Source organism: Osmerus eperlanus, chromosome 20 (genome assembly GCF_963692335.1).
Source record: "Osmerus eperlanus chromosome 20, fOsmEpe2.1, whole genome shotgun sequence".
NCBI lineage: Eukaryota > Metazoa > Chordata > Actinopteri > Osmeriformes > Osmeridae > Osmerus > Osmerus eperlanus.
Window position 1 is genome coordinate 907,886 of NC_085037.1, and position 18,567 is coordinate 926,452.

Genomic DNA, 18,567 nt, shown 5'->3' on the forward strand with positions numbered 1-18,567 from the left:
TGTGGTGAACCGTGCATATAGATGTGTATGTGTGTGTGTGTGCGTGTGTGTGTCCACACACTATGTCTTCATTTGCCTTTGGGTACTAAGACTCACAGGCACCGATACTGTGGGTGCTCCGGAGCTCGATCACCACGTGTGCCAGACTGCCAGGAGGCTACGTTCATTTAAAATGAAACATGATTCTTAACTTCCCACAAAGCTGATTGCGGTTACGTGTCAGTTCAACTTTTCATCTCCAAACCTATCTGTATTAGTGAGAAGTGGCGCTGTCCTGAGTTGAAAAGATAGCCTACTTAACGGCTTTATTATCGAGTTAATAGGCGTGTGTTCGTGGTGGCCGCTGTCCATTTCCTAAGGTTCTGAAATGCGAAAACATTTTTACAACTTTTTTTTTTGTAAAGGGCGTGTGCCCGTGAGCACCCACGGAGGAAAACATAAATCGGCGCCTTTACTTACTGTCCTACTCACTCATATCCCCCTAGCAAACGAGGCTGTTGTGATGATCTATGCAGTTCCTTTGCAAATTCCACTGTGATTGCGTCGTATATTTATACATGCTGTACATTAAATGAAGTTGTGAGATATGGGGAGATTCAGTAACTACAACTGTATCTTTAATAGTTTTATCGTCACGTTCATCTCCCTGCCCTAAAGGAGTGCTACATCAACCCAGAGGAACAGGGAGGGCCAGCTTGGCCAATGTACAGCTTGGTGTGATGTGCAGTATATCAGTGTCTTTACTCTTTACTGTATGTGGAAAGGTGATGTTTTTACAATGCATAGCAATCAAATGAATTATTCTTATGTAAACCAATCAGAGGTTAATATTTTTGGGACTTGATTGAGTAGCGGATCACCAGGTCAAGGAATCTGTGAGAGATTAGGCACAATGTAGCCTACCGCTAAATTGGGGGAATATGGAACATTTTGGAACAAAACTGGAAAACTGAAGTTCCATTTGGAACCCCTTTCAGCTCTGTGGGGGCTATTTAGAACCCTAAATGGTTCTTCAAGGCCTTAGACAAAATTCTATGTTGAGGTTTCTATTGCTACAAATGTACTGTAGACATTCTGAAGTTCCCTTCAGGGATGGTGGTTGTATGATATATAAGAGTGTTTATAATAAGACCTACAACCTGGGGTTGCTACTTGTGCTACACGTGTTCTATGTAACTTCAACAACGGAGAAACAGTGACACAGTACACACAACAGTGGACCACGCCAAACCCAGAAAATATGGATTTTATTACTTTTTTATTAAAATAATTCTGCTTTGGAAATTGAATAAACTTACTAAAAATACACCACCTTTAATTTAGCATAAGGAGGTAAATCTCTTTGAAATAAAAAGGTTCATAAGAATGAGAGAATCTCTGCGGTTTAGCTGGCAACATTCAGAGACTTGTTTGTAACATTCATGTTGTGTATGAAGAACCAAAGAAGAATACATAAAAGAGACTGTACTTTCACTAATAACCAGAAACACAACAGTGTGTTCTTACAGTCTCCTGTGCATCCCCAGTCCTCATTCACTCTTACATCAACTCTCAGCTTCTCATCAACTCTCTCTTCCAGAAAATGTTCAATGTCAGACACCGCTGCATGATATGACATCATCAGCCGGCGCCATCAGAAGTCTGTAGGGCGGACCATCATGGTCGTCATGGTAGCCATCAGACCCGGGCCCTTCCAGTAGTACCACTTGATGCCGTTGTAGCGAACCATGTTGGAGACTCCGGGGTAGAAGATCCCGTTGAGGTTGGACGGCCCGCAGGCTTCGAACCACCAACCTGACGAGTCAGGGGTCAGGGGTCAAAACGCTGCTCAAAGACAATCAGACGGACATTAGATAACTCCAGCATAATATATAGCCTTGATCACTCTAATCATATATAACATGATGTGTTGAATGGAAGGTTAGCAGATAATGAGAGAGAAAAAGAATGGTTGATAATAAAGAGAAGCATGAATTGAGGATGGAAAGATATGGGATAGAGGGATGGAGAGAAAGATGCATAGAGGTATAGGGAGATCGAGAGATAGATTATAAAAATAGGAGAATAGAGAGATAGAGGAATAGAGACTTAGAGAGACAGAAGGATGGTTGGGATAGAGATGGAAGGATAGAGAGATTGAGCGATAGAGGAATAGATCAAAAGGGATGGATGGATAGAAAGTGAGTGAGATAGAGGTCTTACTGAATAGTGGGGAGGAGGGATGAGGAGATTAGTGGGTTTAAAATCAAACAACAGTCCTTACCTCCTGATGCCATCTGGGCACACTTACAGCTGCAGCAGTCGTTGTCCCTGTCCTTGGTGCTGAACGGGGTACCAGGGTGGGTCAGACTGCTGGTCTTGCCTGCTGTGCCACTGAAGCCCTGGGTATGGAGGCTGGTAGAGCAGAGAGAGAGGGAGGGAAAGAGAGAGAGAGAGAGAGAGAGAGAGAGAGAGAGAGGGAGGGAGGGAGGGAGGGAGGGAGGGAGGGAGGGAGGGAGGGAGGGGGATTAAGAGAAGGTAGGAGGAGGGAGGAGTGAGGAGGGAAGGGTGGAGAGAGTGGGTAACATTACAAGTAAGCTAGCTGGTCCATGTAAAAGTACATTAGTTGGGCTAGTCATCCCACTTTAATACGTTTAACTCCACAAAGACGTTTGTGCTAAGCTAACAGAGGAGCTAGGCCGAGAGTAGGTCCTCCAACTGTTCAAAACTTAGTCATCTGTTCAAAAGTTGGCAGTAGCTGTTGAATGTAACTTCATGTATACATGTTCATGTTCTCCCTCCTCCCTCTCTCTGTCTCTCTCTCTCTCTCTCTCTCTCTCTTGCTCTATGTCACTTTCTCTTCCTCTCTCTGTCTATCTCTGTCTATCTTTCTTTCTGTCTCTTCCTCTCCCGACAGGCAATGAAAAACTCTGGATAATGGTCCCTAATTGTGAGAGATTCCTGCCAACTGTGAAGTATATTACTTTGGAATTATGCCTTTTGGAAAGTGAAGGGCTCTTAAAGCTCTTCACAATTACAGTTGCCCCTTTTGTGGTTCCATGTACATAAAATTATGGCATAGTGACTGTGTTAAACTCAAAATACTGCAGTATTGCTCAAGATTTTTAATAAATGTGATTTTTTTACACGTAATTCGTACAATCAGACACTTGACACAAAGATGTGGTTTTGATAGTTTGAAGATGATAATTTTTTATGTTAGCTTAAACTACTTTGAAGATTACAGCGCGACTTTCCCACATTGAGATGTGAATGCATTATGTCATTACCTGCCACAGTCCCTCCAACACGTAAGCCCATAGACTCAACCATTTCCCCACTCTCCAGTAACAGATTGCAAAGCCCAGTTACATTCTGGTACCTGTAGTTCTTGTCCTCTCCATTTATGTAGAAGTGGTCGTAGTGTGAGTAGGCTTGGTTCCCCTCTCCATCCTGCAGCAGGACATGCAGACTGTACTCCTGGGAGATGGTCACATGGTGGATGACATCATTCCCCAGCCAGTACTCTCCAGAGGGGTCCCCAAAACCCTGGGGACAGGGACAGGGAGAGAGGAGGGACAAACTGAGCCTGCATAAAGACATACGGGAGACATCTAGTGTCACACAGGATCTGTGTTTGTGTGTGTGTGAGACAGGGAGAGAGAGGTAGAGAGACAGAGAGAGAAAGGGAAAGAAAGAGAGAGAGATAGATAGCATAGATGGAATGAAGAAAAAGACAGATCATACACAAAGACAGATAGAGAGCTCAGACAAACATGACAGATGCCAAGATGTAACACAAAATGTTAAATCTGAAATGGATGTGTTTTAATTGTGGTTGAACTGTAAGCTCCTTTGTTGATTGTTAAGGAATATTCTGGGAATAGTTTACAATTTGCAGACACGGAGTTAAGTCAAGAGGGGGTGAAAGATTAAGAGGAATGTTTGTTTGACCTACGGTGCTGACCACCCTGTGGGACAGTTGACCCTTGGGGATGGGTGGGAATCTTTTACGGCCTTCTATCCAAGATTCTTGATACAATCGGGTAGTTTGAACAGTGGGTGAAATCCGAAGACATGAAGTCTAGGTGATTTAAGAGTTAACAAGTTTTTGGGAATATGTTGATGAGAAGATGCTGGATTACCTTTACCTGTAACCTGATAAGACATTCATTGTGGAGAAAAAGTTATCCAATGTCTATATTGATTGATTGGCTGTTGCCTAGGGAGACCAGATGCTTGACAAATTCCAGGGTAGTCCTTTAAATATCAAATCTGAAGGTTGGGCATCAGAACTTGTGAGACGTTGTTTGGGCATACGCTAATTGTGATCCCATCACATGGACAGGTGGTTTTGTGTTATTGTCTTATGTTTGTGTGTTGATGATGGTTACGTTGGTATAAAGTTTTGTTTGAATTTAAAGGCTCATCTTGGGGGTCTTTATCACTCGGCTGAAAGACATTTGCGTTACGTGTCCTTCAGCAGATCGGTCTCAGAGTACTCTGATAAGTATTTCACGGTATTGAATAAAGAATTTGTATTAATCCGGCATTTTGAATATTTGAGTGCACAGTGTCTTCAGAATTGTCCATTACAACAGACGCACACACACACAGCAGAGAAAAACCTTGGCTAAACTTAGCTAAACGTTAGCTGAACGTCGACACGCAGCATCAACCAACCGTTATCTTGCATCACCAGAGCCCCTGCCCTCCCACTGCACTGCCACAGCCAAATATATATCATTCACTTCAGAAAATATTGATCTTGAATAAGAAAAAATTACGAAAAAAATGAAAAATAACATGGGGAAAAGCAGTTTGGAGATCTCTGTTCACACTGTGTTTCATTCTCTAGCAGGCTGTGTTCATTTATCTGCTACAAAAGACGAGAGACAAATTGCGTCTGGTCGTTCAATCACAAGGCAGAGTGGTCTCCTGTACACACAGGCTGTTATTTCAGTCAGGCACAGAGAAGTGGATATCAACACACAAACATTCCTGCTTATTTCTGCTACGTCGGAGGAATACTAACCACTCTCTTTCAGGAGGGACAGCAGTGGTAAAACCATCTTGTTTTTGTTATTAATCACTTAAATCCAAATGAAATGTGGAGGTATGTTGTTTTTGTTGTGGTAGAGAAAATCACTTAGTCAACATTTTTTCATATTTCCTTAGATATAGTCCATGGTAAATACTCTAAGAGGTTGCTATATACTTAACGTATTTGAATAACATAAGTATAACTAACAGCCACTTAATCTGTCTTTGAAAATCAGTTGCTCTTGCTATGTGAGTGATGGGAGTATTTGAGTAAGTGCCTTGTGTCAGAGAATGCATGAGTGTGTGTGTGTGTGTGTGTGTGTGCGTATGTACCGTGTGTGTGTATGTACTGTATGTGTGTGTGTGTGAGTGTGTGTGTGTGTGTGTGTGTGTGCGTATGTACCGTGTGTGTGAATGTACTGTATGTGTGTGTGTGTGTGTGTGTGTGTGTGCCTATGTACCGTGTGTGTGTATGTACTGTATGTGTGTGTGAGTGTGTGTGTGTGAGGAGGGGAGGGGCAGGACAGACAGGGAGGACAGAGCAGGTGTATAAACAGGGAGTGTGGAGGGAGGAACACACACGGGCGGCCAATCAAAACAACCACAGGTCACTGGGGATCGTGGGCCTGTCAGTATCCCACGCCCACACACACACATACACACACACACACACATACACACACACACACACACACACACACACACAGACAGACACACTGATACTGATACTCTGCTGTGTTCAGTCTCTGATACTCTGCTGTGCTCTAATGATGCTCTTGTGATTCAATCTTAAGTGTTTGAAGCCTGTGGAAACATTCTTGATGCCCCTGGTTGTTGGGTGGAAAATGCATGTCGTAATGGTTGTCTCTGTATTTCCATGGCAACTCATCTCTGATGTACACTATTGTGAATCCTTCTGAATGACACCCCTGAGATTATTTTCAAATGTACTGTTTTACATGTCTTGTGCAGTGTTGTTTTGTGATTAGAAACAGAGTTTTATAATACTTAATATTAGATATTTTAAAATATACCATATATCATAATGTGTTTTGTAGTCCTTGTAAACGTACAGTTTTGTAGTCCTTCCAGCCACGATGGAAGTCCACTGATCCGTCTTTGCGATGCTGTAGAACCGTCCAGCCTCCTCCTCTCGTCTTCATGTCACAAAACACCTGCAGAGGTGAGAACACACTTCTGGTTAGACCTGTAAACACCTGCAGAGGTGAGAACACAGAGAGAGAAAGAACGAAAGAAAGAAAGGGGGGGAAGGAGAGATAGAAAGAGTGGGAGAGAGAGAGAAATCCTGGCTTCAGTCACCCAATCGATCACTGTATGTTTTCTGTTCAACCTGATTACACATTCATCCTATGTAGATGTGTTTGGAAGGACGAACACTAATGAATCACAGCTATTCATCTCTCAGGCAGACAGAGAAATGTTGCCCAGTGGGGAAAATAGAGCTACATCTCAGTCTCTCTCAGGACTCACATGCAACAGTGTATGAATCACTGTTCATTTGCCCGGTGGGCCGACGCATTTTTGGGCCGAATCTCCGATATAATTTATATGTTTTTTTTTTTGTTTTTTTTGGTCGGCCCAAAAATAACCGACAGCGGCCCATTGGTAAAAACATTTTGGTCGGGCCGGCCTATAGAGAACTGAGAGCAGCCCATTGGTTAATTTTCTTTATTGGCACTGGCCTGACCCAATCAAATCCAGGAACCCCCTTCCCTTGAATCATAATAGGTGCGTTCGACTTGTGCTTCGATTTGTTGTCCCAGTCCAGCCCTGCCTGTTAGTGGAAAAACTCTGTTCTGAGTGTGTTCTTGATGGCTTGAAAGTGTTTGTTTTGAGGTATTGCTTTTCCTACGCATTTCAAAGTAATCGCAAACTATTGTATTCATCAAATATACAGAGTGACAGTATCTTCTGGACAATGAAATGATTGAGATATTGAGAGTTGTAGTACTGCATGTGTAAAGTGGAAAAACAACTTGGAGTTGAACAGAAGTTGTTAATACAAGGATTAAAATAGGATTGGGAAAAAGTCCATTTACATTTATTTATAAATGTAAATGCTTTCACTTCAACAAAAAAGTAAAGGTTTAAATATTAGAGCGGGTCTTTCAAACTGAGAGGAACATACTTGGTTGACAAGAATCTAGAACGTAAAAAGACTGACCCTCTCCCAGAAATAAAAACGTTTTATTTTTAGGGTTGCTAATGAACCTCCCCACGTCCATGCAGGGCCCAAGTCCTCCTTTGGTGACAAAACTCTGACACACAGGTACTGCTGAGTGGACGCCCTCCGCTGGGAATTTCCAACACGGCAAAAATCTGAAAGCTTTCTAGCTCTTTTCTACAAAATAGATCCTTCAGACAAGGTCAAACCAGGGTTATTGTTGTTTTTCACAGAAAGCTAAAGAGAAAAAATAAGTAATATTCTGTGATCATTCTTTGGCTCCATTTGTATTTTCACCCAGTGCTCTGGCCACCAAACCAACACGCTCTGTTCAGAAACCAAGGACTCAAATAGATGTTTCTGAGAGTCAATTCCCTAAGAAGGTTATGAGACTGATTTTGAACAGACTAATACAGAGTATTCCATATTTTAAAAGAAACACAATTTAAATGCTGACAGAAAGTCCTGTGTTGCCATTCAATGTTTTCCCCCTGGTAACTGTCTGCAGCTACTGTAGGTTCACTGGGGACACCAGGGGTTATTACTCCTTTTTCAAATATGGTCTTATTGTTTGGACAATAATACTCACTGGTGGAACAGACTGTCAGATTTTTATTCTATCAAAAATAAGCTCTGCTACTGGAAAACAAGGAAAAATCACAGAACCCCTATAGTAGAACTTATGAAACTCATGAGTCCAATGGACCAGAGCTTCTATTAGAAATCTAGAAGATTCCTCCAAAGAATGTTTAAATCAATGACTTGATCACAGGATAGGCAAACTGTGGAAACATCAGGCCAAATTTACAGCCCACACAAATATGTGATTTAGTCTCTGGCTCCTTTTGCAAACCACACATAATGACACACACACACACACAGACTCTCTCTCTTCTCTCTCTCTTTTTCTCTCCCTGAATAGAAAAATAGGGCAATTTAACCTGCCCCACTTTAATATAACCACCCAGTTTGGCCGCGCCAAGGGCCCGAGTGTGTACCAGCTTGCATCTATGTAAACCTGCTAGGCTCCACAGCTGGCAGCAAACACACAGTAGTACTGCCAAACACTGGCTGCTGTGACCACAGGAAACAGAAGAGGAAGGGGGGGAGGGAGGGAGACACAGAGAGAGAGAGAGAGAGAGAGAGAGAGAGAGAGAGAGAGAGAGAGAGAGAGAGAGAGAGAGAGAGAGAGAGAGAGAGAGAGAGAGATAGATAGGCAAGCGATACAGGGAAAACAGAGAGAGAAGGCTTTTGTGAGAAAGACATTGTGTTTCACTCTAATAAGGAAGTGGTTCCAGCCAGAAATGTGAGGGTTGGTGGGGTGGGGGTGGGGGGGAAGGGTCATCCACTGGTGGGTAGCTGGTGATGCAAGTTCTGTGTGAGCGAGCCAAGGCTGCTCCAGGTCAGTAAAAGGGCCTCCTAAGCTAATGGGACTTAGCATTCAGATGCACAATCCCTCACTGTGGGGCCCTGAGGCTCCTGATGCTGATTATGAGAGATTCCTGAACCTCGACATGGCATTTCCACCTCACCTCGATGCCAGACAGCTCTGCTAGCGCTGCATTACACTAAACATACCCTGACCTTCCAGCATTCCACGTGGCCGTATCACAAACAATACACCAGCTAAAGATTGTGTGTGTGTTTTCGTATGTGTGCATTATCAAAACACCTAGAATAGACTGTTTTGGAAGCTCATGTTGTAATAAAAGGTTATCAAAAAGTCCAATTTTACCTGAATTGTTTTCAGGTAAAAGAAAGACAAATGTGGACAAACTAATATCAAAGAAGGAACGACATTTGGTTGCACAGTATGTTAACAACATGATTCCCTTCGTCAGGAGTTCAATAAAGTTGCTGTGACTCAGCAGTCTCCTGAAGATTTAAATAGGAATCACAAATAGTTTATTTGAATAAGGTATGACCTCTATCACCTCCACCATGACATTGTCGGATGTGTGTCATCCATCCATCTATTCCATCTATTTATCTATCGATTTAGCAATATATTGATAGATATATCGATATATACAGTATATACAAATACAGTGTATTTATGTCAAAGACTAAAAGTTTGGGTCCACGATTGACCTCTGACCTTGACGGTGCGTGTGGAGTTGGGGAGCCGTAGGCTGTAGACGCCGCTCTCTGTGACCCCTGACCTGAAGAGCTCAGCACAGTCCCTCAGACTGGACTCCTCCTCTATAGGAGGGCTGGAGATTTCTAGAACAACAAGATTCACATTCTGATCAAGACATCAGCAAGAATCAACCTTAGTAACTTCAGAAATGACAAATGACTTTTATTAAACAGTAATGTTAATATACTGTAAACAATATAATGTTCACATCAATTTAAAGTAATTTGAGCAACTGAACTCTTTTAATCATGTTTAGATCTAACAAGATTTAACATATGCATAAGCAGCATGTATGAAGTTAGAACAGCTTGATTCCTCGACCTCCACACATCCCCAGCCCAGAGTCTCACCGTTGCAGTGTGTGACCAGAGCCAGGAGCTGCTGCACGGTGTCTGTGAGGGAGGCCTGCTGTCTCTGCAGCAGGCTGCTGTTGTGGCTGGACGCCCCCAGCCCTGCCTGCAGCTGCCCCACCAGCCAGCTCTGCCTCTCCACCAGCTCCATCAGGTCCTGCTGCTCCCTCTGGTGCCTGGCCTCCAGGGAGGAGACCCTCTGCCCCAGGAGACTGGGGGACACATGGGGGGTGGAGGTGCGGGGCAGGGGGGTGAGAATTGGAGAGGAGTGGGGATTGAGGAGTGAAGAGGAGAGGGAATTGGAGAGGTGTGAGGTCAAAAGAGGCAAAAAGAGGAAGAAGCAGTAAAGGAGAGGAGAAGGTGGTGGAGAGAGGGGAGTGGAGTGGAGAGTAAAGAGAATTGGAGAGGAGTGGGGATTGAGGGGAGGAGAGAGAATTAGAGGAGTGGGGATTGAGGAGAAGAGGGAGGATTGGAGAGGAGTGGGAATGAGGAGGGAAAGATAATTAGGAGAACAGAAGAGAGGAGAGGACACAGTAAAGGAAACAAGAGAAGTGATGGAGTGAAAAGAGGAGAGGAGATGAAAGCTAAAGGAAACCTTGTTGTTTATCCATTTCCTTTTTGCAGCACAGGGCACACAACAGAATGAGCAGCCAGTCTGGATGGAGAAGAAGGCTGAGTGATGGAGGGAGGAGAGAGTCTCATTGATTCAACACCACAGAAACACCTGTACAGCAGTAGTGTCTGCAGATGGACTTGCAGAGCAGGCCTCTCAATCACCACCCAGAGGCAGGGATATGACAAGCCACCATCTTGTGTGTGTGAGAGAGTGAGAGAGAGAATTATATTGTGAATGGAGTCGAAGAGAGATTGGGTTTATACAGTGTGTGTGTGTGTGTGTGCGTGTTTCTGTGCACGTGTATGTGTATGTGTGTGTGTCCGTGCACGTGTGTGTGTGTGGCTGTGTGTGTGTGTGTGCATGTTATTGCTCGCTGCAAATGAACATCATAAATCCCCGTCCTGATCTTTATAGCTGTGACTAACGACACTGTGGCCATTATTTATTGAAACAATCCAGCCGCCCTGATTGGACAAGCTACTTCCCAGCATTCCGCTCCCTCGCCCCGCTCTCCAACACGTTCCCTCCATCTCTCACCGCTACACACACACACACACACACATTTCTGCTCACACCCTCCGAGGACACTTGTCTCTGTGAATATCGATCTCAATGGCACTTTTATTTCACATTGTCTTTGTGTAAGAACACTTGGCGAGCCAATCCACCGTGAAGCACGGCATGTGCTGACTTGTGATTGGACGAGGGCGAGGGGGAGATGATGTCATGATCCAGGAAGGTTTCAATTGTTTAAAGAGGATCGAGTTTTTTATGTTTTTTTCAGATTCTGAGTGAAGCATGCCTGTGACTTTTTCTAAAGACGCTTGAAGCTGGGAAAGCATTTTGCTCATTAGAACGTTACAGACTTTTAACATGACATCTTTCTTTCTCTTTCTCTCTCTCTCTCTCTCTCTCTCTCTCTCTCTCTCTCTCTCTCTCTCTCTCTCTCTCTCTCTCTCTCTCTCTCTCTCTCTCTCTCTCTCTCTCTCTCTCTCTCACACTCTTACTCCTTCTCTCTCTCTCTCTCTCTCTCACACTCTTACTCCTTCTCTCTCTCTCTCTCTCTCTCTCTCTCTCTCTCTCTCTCTCTCTCTCTCTCTCTCTCTCTCTCTCTCTCACCCTCTTACTCCTTCTCTCTCTCTTTATCTCTGTCTTCTGTCTCTCTCTCTCTCAGCCTTGGGAAGGGATAGGTCCACATGTTCTGGTAGTACACTACCAGTAGTAGTACACTACCAGAACAGTTCTCACAGATTAGCATGTCATTTGTTGAAAAAACGAACTCTTTCTTCTTGTTGAGTGGGCGGTGGATCAAAGCTCACTCACAGACCCCGAGGCTACAACAGTAGCCCCTCTGAAAAGCAACCAGAGATTCATTACTCTTCTTCATTCCTCCTCTTCTTTCTCTTTTCCTTCCTCTTCCCTCTCCTCCCCCTCTCCTCTTCTTTCTCTTGCAAGTATTCTCTTTTCTGTACTGTCACCACCCAGTGCCAAGATTTACTTGTTTCATCTACTGACGCATCATGAACCTGGTGTAAGCATGTACGGTGGGGGCGAAGGGTCAAACAGACCCAGATGGGCAACTGTTGGCCGGGCCAGATAAGTCAATTATCCAGAACTTGTTCAGGAGGCTAGGATGATAAACAAGCAGATAGACAGACATAGTATATGCACTCTCTACACACACAAACACACGCCCATACACGCAAGTATACACACACATGCACATGTGAGAATACAGACACACACACAGTTGATAATGTAGACACACACGAATATATAACGCACACACACAAGTAAGAACACACAAAAACACAACTGAGAATACACACACACAAGCACAGGCAACAATGTACAAACACACAGGCGAGGACAGACAAGTGAGAATATACACGTAAAGTACATACACACACAGGAATTTGCACACCAATAAAGAGTGTGCAAGAGTACAACACAAAAATACATACATCCAAACACACAGTTCACATACTCTCTACACACTGTGCAGATACACACACATACGCAGACACACACAGTCACACACCTATGCAGACACACACACACACATGTAGACACACACACACACAAACGTTTACCTGTTTTTGTGGTTGAGTCGTGAGATCTCCTGGGTCTGCAGCAGGATGTGGTTCTCCAGGCGGCTGGTGAACAGAGAGTTCTCCAACAGCTGGATCTCCAGCCTGCTGGTTTGGTTCAACACCTACAAGAGGGGGATGGATGGAGAGAGGTATGGAGGTATGGAGGTATGGAAGAAGGAAGAGAGGGATAGAGAGATGAATATATTATGGGAGGGAGGTATAAATGGAGGGGGTAAGAGATGGATAGAGAGAAAAAAAACAACAAAAGGAGAGTGAGAGAGAAGGATGCTAAAGCTACATAGAATGAGAATTGTGAGGGATTAAAACAATCTGTAATAACAGCCATGGCATATCTACAGCCACATCTGTGTTGTGGTACTGTGGGGACTTGTGTTTGAACTGGCTAGTTGTCAGTCACCTAGCTTGACCTAGAACGTCAATCAGAGTTTACTCAGCCCAAATATCACCTGTTACAAAGAGACGGTCACAAACTGTTGACCTGAACTTGTGTCTGGCCTTTTCCCAAAGTACATAACCCATCAGATTCAATTGAACTTGTGACTTTAAAGTCTTGCTAACATATGATAACTTCCTCGTAGGCAGTTTGAGTATTGAAGTTGCTATAATTTTAGCAATTGTTAGCCACTAAAATTAACACTTTGTTGTTAATTTTAACTCTTCTTTCCACACTAGAATCAGTTGATGTATAATTAGCAAGCTGTAAGCTTTTTAGAGTTGTTTCTTACACTTAAGCTACAGTTGCTAACGTTACCTAACCATTAGCTACTTAGAGGTCAGTAACAATATGTTAATACTGTTACAAGACCAAACTGTTTTCCACTTGGCTGCTTGTTATTGGCTGACCTGGGTCTCCACATCCGTCAGTTTGCGGGTCTGCTCAGCTGATTGGCTCAAGAGGTTGGTTCCCATTTCCAACATGGCCGCCGTCTGGGTGTGGGCGGCGTTCCTCTTCATCTCCTCCATCCTGGAACGCACGTTTTCCTGGATGTAGTTCTCTAGCTGCTCACAAGGGACACAGGAAACCCATTTCATTCCATTTATATTTATGAATTTAGACTTCTATCCAAACCTTTACATTCCATTACCATTATCTTAACATTTGCATTCAATAACTTATCTAAACCTATACATTCCATTTACACTAGCCTATTGACTTATGGGTGTGGGACTCGAACCCATGAGGAAACACAGTAATGTAGGCGTGGAACCAGCAGTGGGGTGTGGAACTCGAACCCACAACACACTGTACACTGCACAACACTGCAGGATGGAACATGACCTCGTTGAGATGAGCAGGATTCGTAACCCACCCAGGAGCCCCACATACACATCCTTGTCATCCCTGCTTGGTCCTTGTTGCAGAGGAGCTACTAAGCTCCTGCTGAGTTAGTCACATTTTGCCTGTGGAGGTTCAGTTGGCTTGTCAAAATATCATCTGAACTGTAATTCATCCCTGCTCTATCTAACTGTATTCATCATCCCTCTCCTGATAACACAGTAAGGAAGCACAGCATTCCACACGTGTGTCCTGCTGGTGCAAGGGCACGTGGGAGTTGGAGTTCATTAATTACCTTTCATATTGCGCTTGATTGCTTTATACTGGAGTGGCTTGGAACATGACACAATGGACACACACACAATACAATAACACGCATATACACACACTCCTAATCCAGAAAACACACACATACATACCTCAATCAATCCGAAACTTGTTGTACTTTATAGGAGTAGTAAAAATAGAGGCCCATCCGTCTCAGGGCCATAAACAGATTTCTTTATTGATGTGGCTACTTTGTGAGAACAGAACATGCTAGACTCATCCACACGTCACTCTCTGGTGTTTTTGTTCAAACGTTTCCATTGCTGAGTTATGGAATTCACTCTAGCAGGAGCTGCTTGGAACCTAGCAATAAATCAGGGCTGGGTATTGTAAGGTACACATTCATATTTATGTCTCTGAAGAGAAGATGTACAAATTTAGTCTAAAAGGAGAATATTCTTCAGAATAATTCTGCTAATAGTTGGCTAGCCACAGCAATGAGGGGTGAGTGTATTCAATCAAACAAGGCTATGATTATTGGTTTTCACAATAAAACTGTATTATTCTGAGAAGTGTAATTATAAGCACAATAGACACCGGCCACAATAGCGCCTTCTGTTTTCAATCAATCCGTATTAAGACAAGAAAAAGTAAAGATAAATCAGCATAAAATTGTTGACTTTGGAGTCATTTCTGGCTCTATAATTTGTTCTTTTTCTCTCTGTCTCTCACTTTTTTGTGTCTCTCTCTCTGTAAACCTAAATATATCCTTGCTACTGTGATGTATAGAGACATCTGAACAGGAAAGAAATACATTATGAGCAGAGCTGGGAGAAGAGATTAGTAGTGGATTACCCTCTGCCTTCAAACCTCAAAAGGGAGGAATATATCTGTCTTTCTATCCCTCTCTTCCTCTATTCATCTTTCTGTCACTCTCAATCTTTCTCTCATTCTCCGTCTCTTTGTCTCCCTCACTCTTTCGCTCCCTTTCTCTATCTTTCTCTCCCTCTCTATCTTTATCTCGCTCTCCTTCCTCCCTCCCTCTTCCTCTTCCACAGATATCAGAACACAGCCCAGCGTGTCTCCATCACAGTACATGATGTAGTTCAGTCCCTGAGGTCAATACAAACTCCCTCCCCTGCTGTCAGAAACACAGCCAGCTAGTAGATCCTATGTGTGTGTCTGTCTCTGTGTGTGTGTTTGTGCGTGTGTATGTAAATCTCTAGCATTAGGCCCACAAAGAATTCTGTCTGAGCAGGAATATAAATGGATAGCAGAGGTGTAAATCAGTTTAGAGGATATCCACCACTTGATGTTTTCATTTGCTGAGTCAATAGGATCATTGTTCTCTATCTGTAAGAGTTACACAGACATGGGAGTTTGCAACTGTGTGTGTGTGTGTGTGTGTGTGTGTGTGTGTGTGTGTGTGTGCGCGCGTGTGTGTGTGTGTGTGTGTGTGTGTGTGTGTAAGAGAGATAGAGAGAGAGAGAGTTGAGCAAAGACAGAAAGAGAGAGTTAAAAGCTTTTAGTGCATTTAGCTAGTTTAAAAGAAATATTGTCTTAATGAAATTAACTTAATTATTATGTGAACAAAGCAGGCCACTTAAATCTCCTTAATCTCCAGACTCTAATGCAGGATACAATTAACTCTACCAACATTTAGCACATCAGAGACTGCACACACACACACACACACACCACACACACACACACACACACACACACACACACACACACACACACACACACACACACACACACACACACACACAGCTGCTGGGGGGAGCAAAGCACACCACATGGGGGGTGTGGGGGAGGATGGAACAATCCCACAATGCTGTGTTCTTGGAACACTACTAATATAATCTGGAACTCTTAAAACTGAATATTGCAGCCCTGATTTAAGAACTCACTGTAGTAACATGCTGGATTGTGTGTGAGTGTGCGTGGGTGTGTGGGTGTCTGGGGTGTGTGTGTGTTGGTGTGTGCGTGTGGGGGGGGGCAGTCTTGGGTGTGTGTGTCTGCATTTGTACAGCAAGACTATTTCCAAGATTATCTTCCGATTCCCTATTTTAGAAACACACAATCAAACACACACACACCCTCATTACAATAACAGATATAACACTAGGTAGATGACCCGTGAACTAGAATTGTTCAGAAGTGTTAAAAAATATAAATAGATGGTTCATTGGCAAGTTTGTGCTTGTGAAAGCTATCAATTACCAGTTTTTGTTTAAATGAACTGAAACAGTATTTTGAGGCTTGTTTGCGTGTCTGTCTGTGTGTGTGTGTGTGTGTGTGTGTGTGTGTGTATGTGTGGCGGAGGAAGACTACTGGTTTAATGGTCTGATGCATATTTGGCTGATATGCTGAACGTCTTGTCTTTCCTCTCATGCTACAGGGACTCCTGGCTACCCAGCGGTCTTAAATAGAGACTCTCTCTCTCTTTCTATCACACACATACACACACACACACACACACACACATTGTCAGAAGGTCAAAAGAACACTGAGTATCCAGTTTATTATAAATGATCACTAAGAAATGTTACTGATGAGGCCTTGTCAACTCTACTAAGAAGTCTGTGTCATCATTATCAAGTCATCATCTGTATGATGATGGCTTTCACTACATCATACAGACTGCTGGAGGAGGAGAGGGTGAGACAGAGAGGAGGGAGAGAGACTAGGGAGGAGAAAAGATAGCGAGAGGAGAGAGCTAGGGAGAGGAGGATCAGAGAGAGAGGAAAAGGAGGGAGGGAGATAGAGGATGGAGAGATTGAGAGAGTGAAGGTAGGAGTTGGGGTAAGGAGAAAAAAACTGAAAATGGATAGGATGGAGAGAGATAGAAAGAGAGAGAGAATAAGGAGAGTGAGAAGAGAGGAGAAGAGAGGAGAAGAGAGGACAGGCGAGGAGAGGAGAGGAGAGGAGAAGAGAGGAGAAGAGAGGACCCTTGAGAAGACTATACCAGTTATTGTTAGCCAACACACACACAAACACACCAAACACATAAACCAAACACACGCACCAACATATACACAAAGACACTAAACACACAAACACAAATACACACCTCCCCTTCCCCCAGCCAGCCCCTGAGGTACCTTACCTTCTGCAGCCACAGTGTGTTATTCTCTGTGGTGCTCTCCAGGACCTCCAGCTTTCTCTGGTGCCAGGAGGGCCGTGGCTGGCCACCACCCCCCTCAGGTTGGCCTGGGCCTGGGGCTGGGGCTGGGGGAGAGTCCTTCTGGAGGGAGTTGGTGACCCGGAAGTCCTTGAGGGGCGAACAGTGGTCGACCTCGGGCAGCAGGAAGGTGTAGCTGCAGGGGCCGTGCTGCACACGATGTGGGCGCCGCTCTGAACCAATCACCACAGCCGACAGGTAGACCAGGTAGGTGAGGGACAGGGCGAGGGGGAGGCCCATGTTGGGCAGGGGGAGGAGGGGGAGAGGTGAGGGTTGAGGGGTGGGGAAGGTGTGTCCGGTGAGTGTGCACCTACTGTCTGAGTCTCTGTTGACTCAGTTGTTCTCTCTCTCTATCTCTCTCTATCTCTCTCTCTTTCTCGTTCTCTTTCTCGATTTGTTAAAAACACACCAGGCTTCTGTCTGGCTGCTGTGTATCCTCCAGTGTAGTCCTGTATCTCTTCTGTGGCCGATGCATCCAGCGGTCCTTTCCAAAACTCAGCAGTGCTCCATCATCCCCGCTGTGTGCTGTCAGGACAGACAGACAGGCAGAAAGACAGACAGGCAGGCAGGGAGTGAGGAAGACAGACAGACAGACGGTTGCCGGGGCTGGACGGCTGCAGGGAGACGGGATGTCTTCCTGTTTGCCCCCAGCAGAGCTTCGCTGCAGGAAACAGGCTGAGAAGTACTTTATCTAGCCTCTGGTCTCCTCTTTTCTTCTGGTTGTTTCTTTCCGTCTCCCTCTCTTTTTACTCCAGCTGTGGTGTCCGTTCTGCCTGGATGGAGAGCTGAGAGGAGGAGTGGAGGAGGAGGAGAACAGGAGGAGGACAGGAGGAGGAGAAGAGTGGCTGGTTTGGGGATGTTGGCTGAAATGGCAGGGCTCTTAAAGTTACTGGAGAGTGTATGACTCTCTACACACCCCCTCCTTACTTCAGCACATAATCACTCAACAGCCCCTTTCCCTTCCTCGCTCCCTCTGTTCTCCCTCCCCCCTCCCCCCTCCCTCCCTCTGTTCTCCCTCCCTCCCTGCCTCCCTCTGTTCCCCCTCCCTCCCCCCCTCCCTCTGTTCTCCCTCCCCCCTCCCCCCTCCCTCCCTCTGTTCTCCCTCCCTCCCTGCCTCCCTCTGTTCCCCCTCCCTCCCCCCTCCCTCTGTTCTCCCTCCCTCCCTGCCTCCCTCCCTCTGTTCTACATCCCTCCACCGTCCCAACTCTCCCTCCCTCCTTCGTAACAGAGGGGTTAGAAGAGGAAGCCACAGATATGCACACTGCAACCACCACAATAGAAACAACTGGGAACATTCTCTGCTCGTTATTTCTCCCCCTCACTTTCTCTTTCTCTCTCTGTTTTTCTTGCTTTCTTTCCCTCTATCTCTCACCCTCTCTCTCTCTCTCTCTCTCTCTCTCTCTCTCTCTC

The 18,567-nt window shown here is 44.6% G+C and overlaps 1 protein-coding gene across 1 annotated transcript; it reads right to left on the reverse strand.

Moving 5' to 3' along the window:
• Window positions 1-1,278: 1,278 nt before the first annotated feature.
• On the reverse strand, window positions 1,279-18,094 carry LOC134040879 (angiopoietin-2-like). The gene is made up of 9 exons (XM_062487034.1): window positions 17,083-18,094; window positions 13,271-13,426; window positions 12,407-12,528; window positions 9,698-9,909; window positions 9,306-9,430; window positions 6,096-6,197; window positions 3,362-3,528; window positions 2,264-2,394; window positions 1,279-1,794 (listed from the first exon to the last, which is right to left on the reverse strand). The coding sequence occupies exons 1-9, from the start codon at window positions 17,395-17,397 to the stop codon at window positions 1,634-1,636; spliced, it is 1,491 nt and encodes a 496-aa protein (XP_062343018.1). The 5' UTR covers window positions 17,398-18,094; the 3' UTR covers window positions 1,279-1,633.
• Between the last annotated feature and the right edge of the window lie 473 nt (window positions 18,095-18,567).

Coding starts and splice junctions, on each gene's coding strand:
- LOC134040879 (XM_062487034.1), bottom strand. CDS start 17,397: ATGGGCCTCCCCCTCGCCCTGTCCCTCACCTACCTGGTCTACCTGTCG. Junction 9,910..12,406: donor CGACTCAACCACAAAAACAG/GTAAACGTTTGT, acceptor TGTGTCCCCCAG/TCTCCTGGGGCAGAGGGTCT. Junction 9,431..9,697: donor TCTGGTCACACACTGCAACG/GTGAGACTCTGG, acceptor TTGTTGTTCTAG/AAATCTCCAGCCCTCCTATA.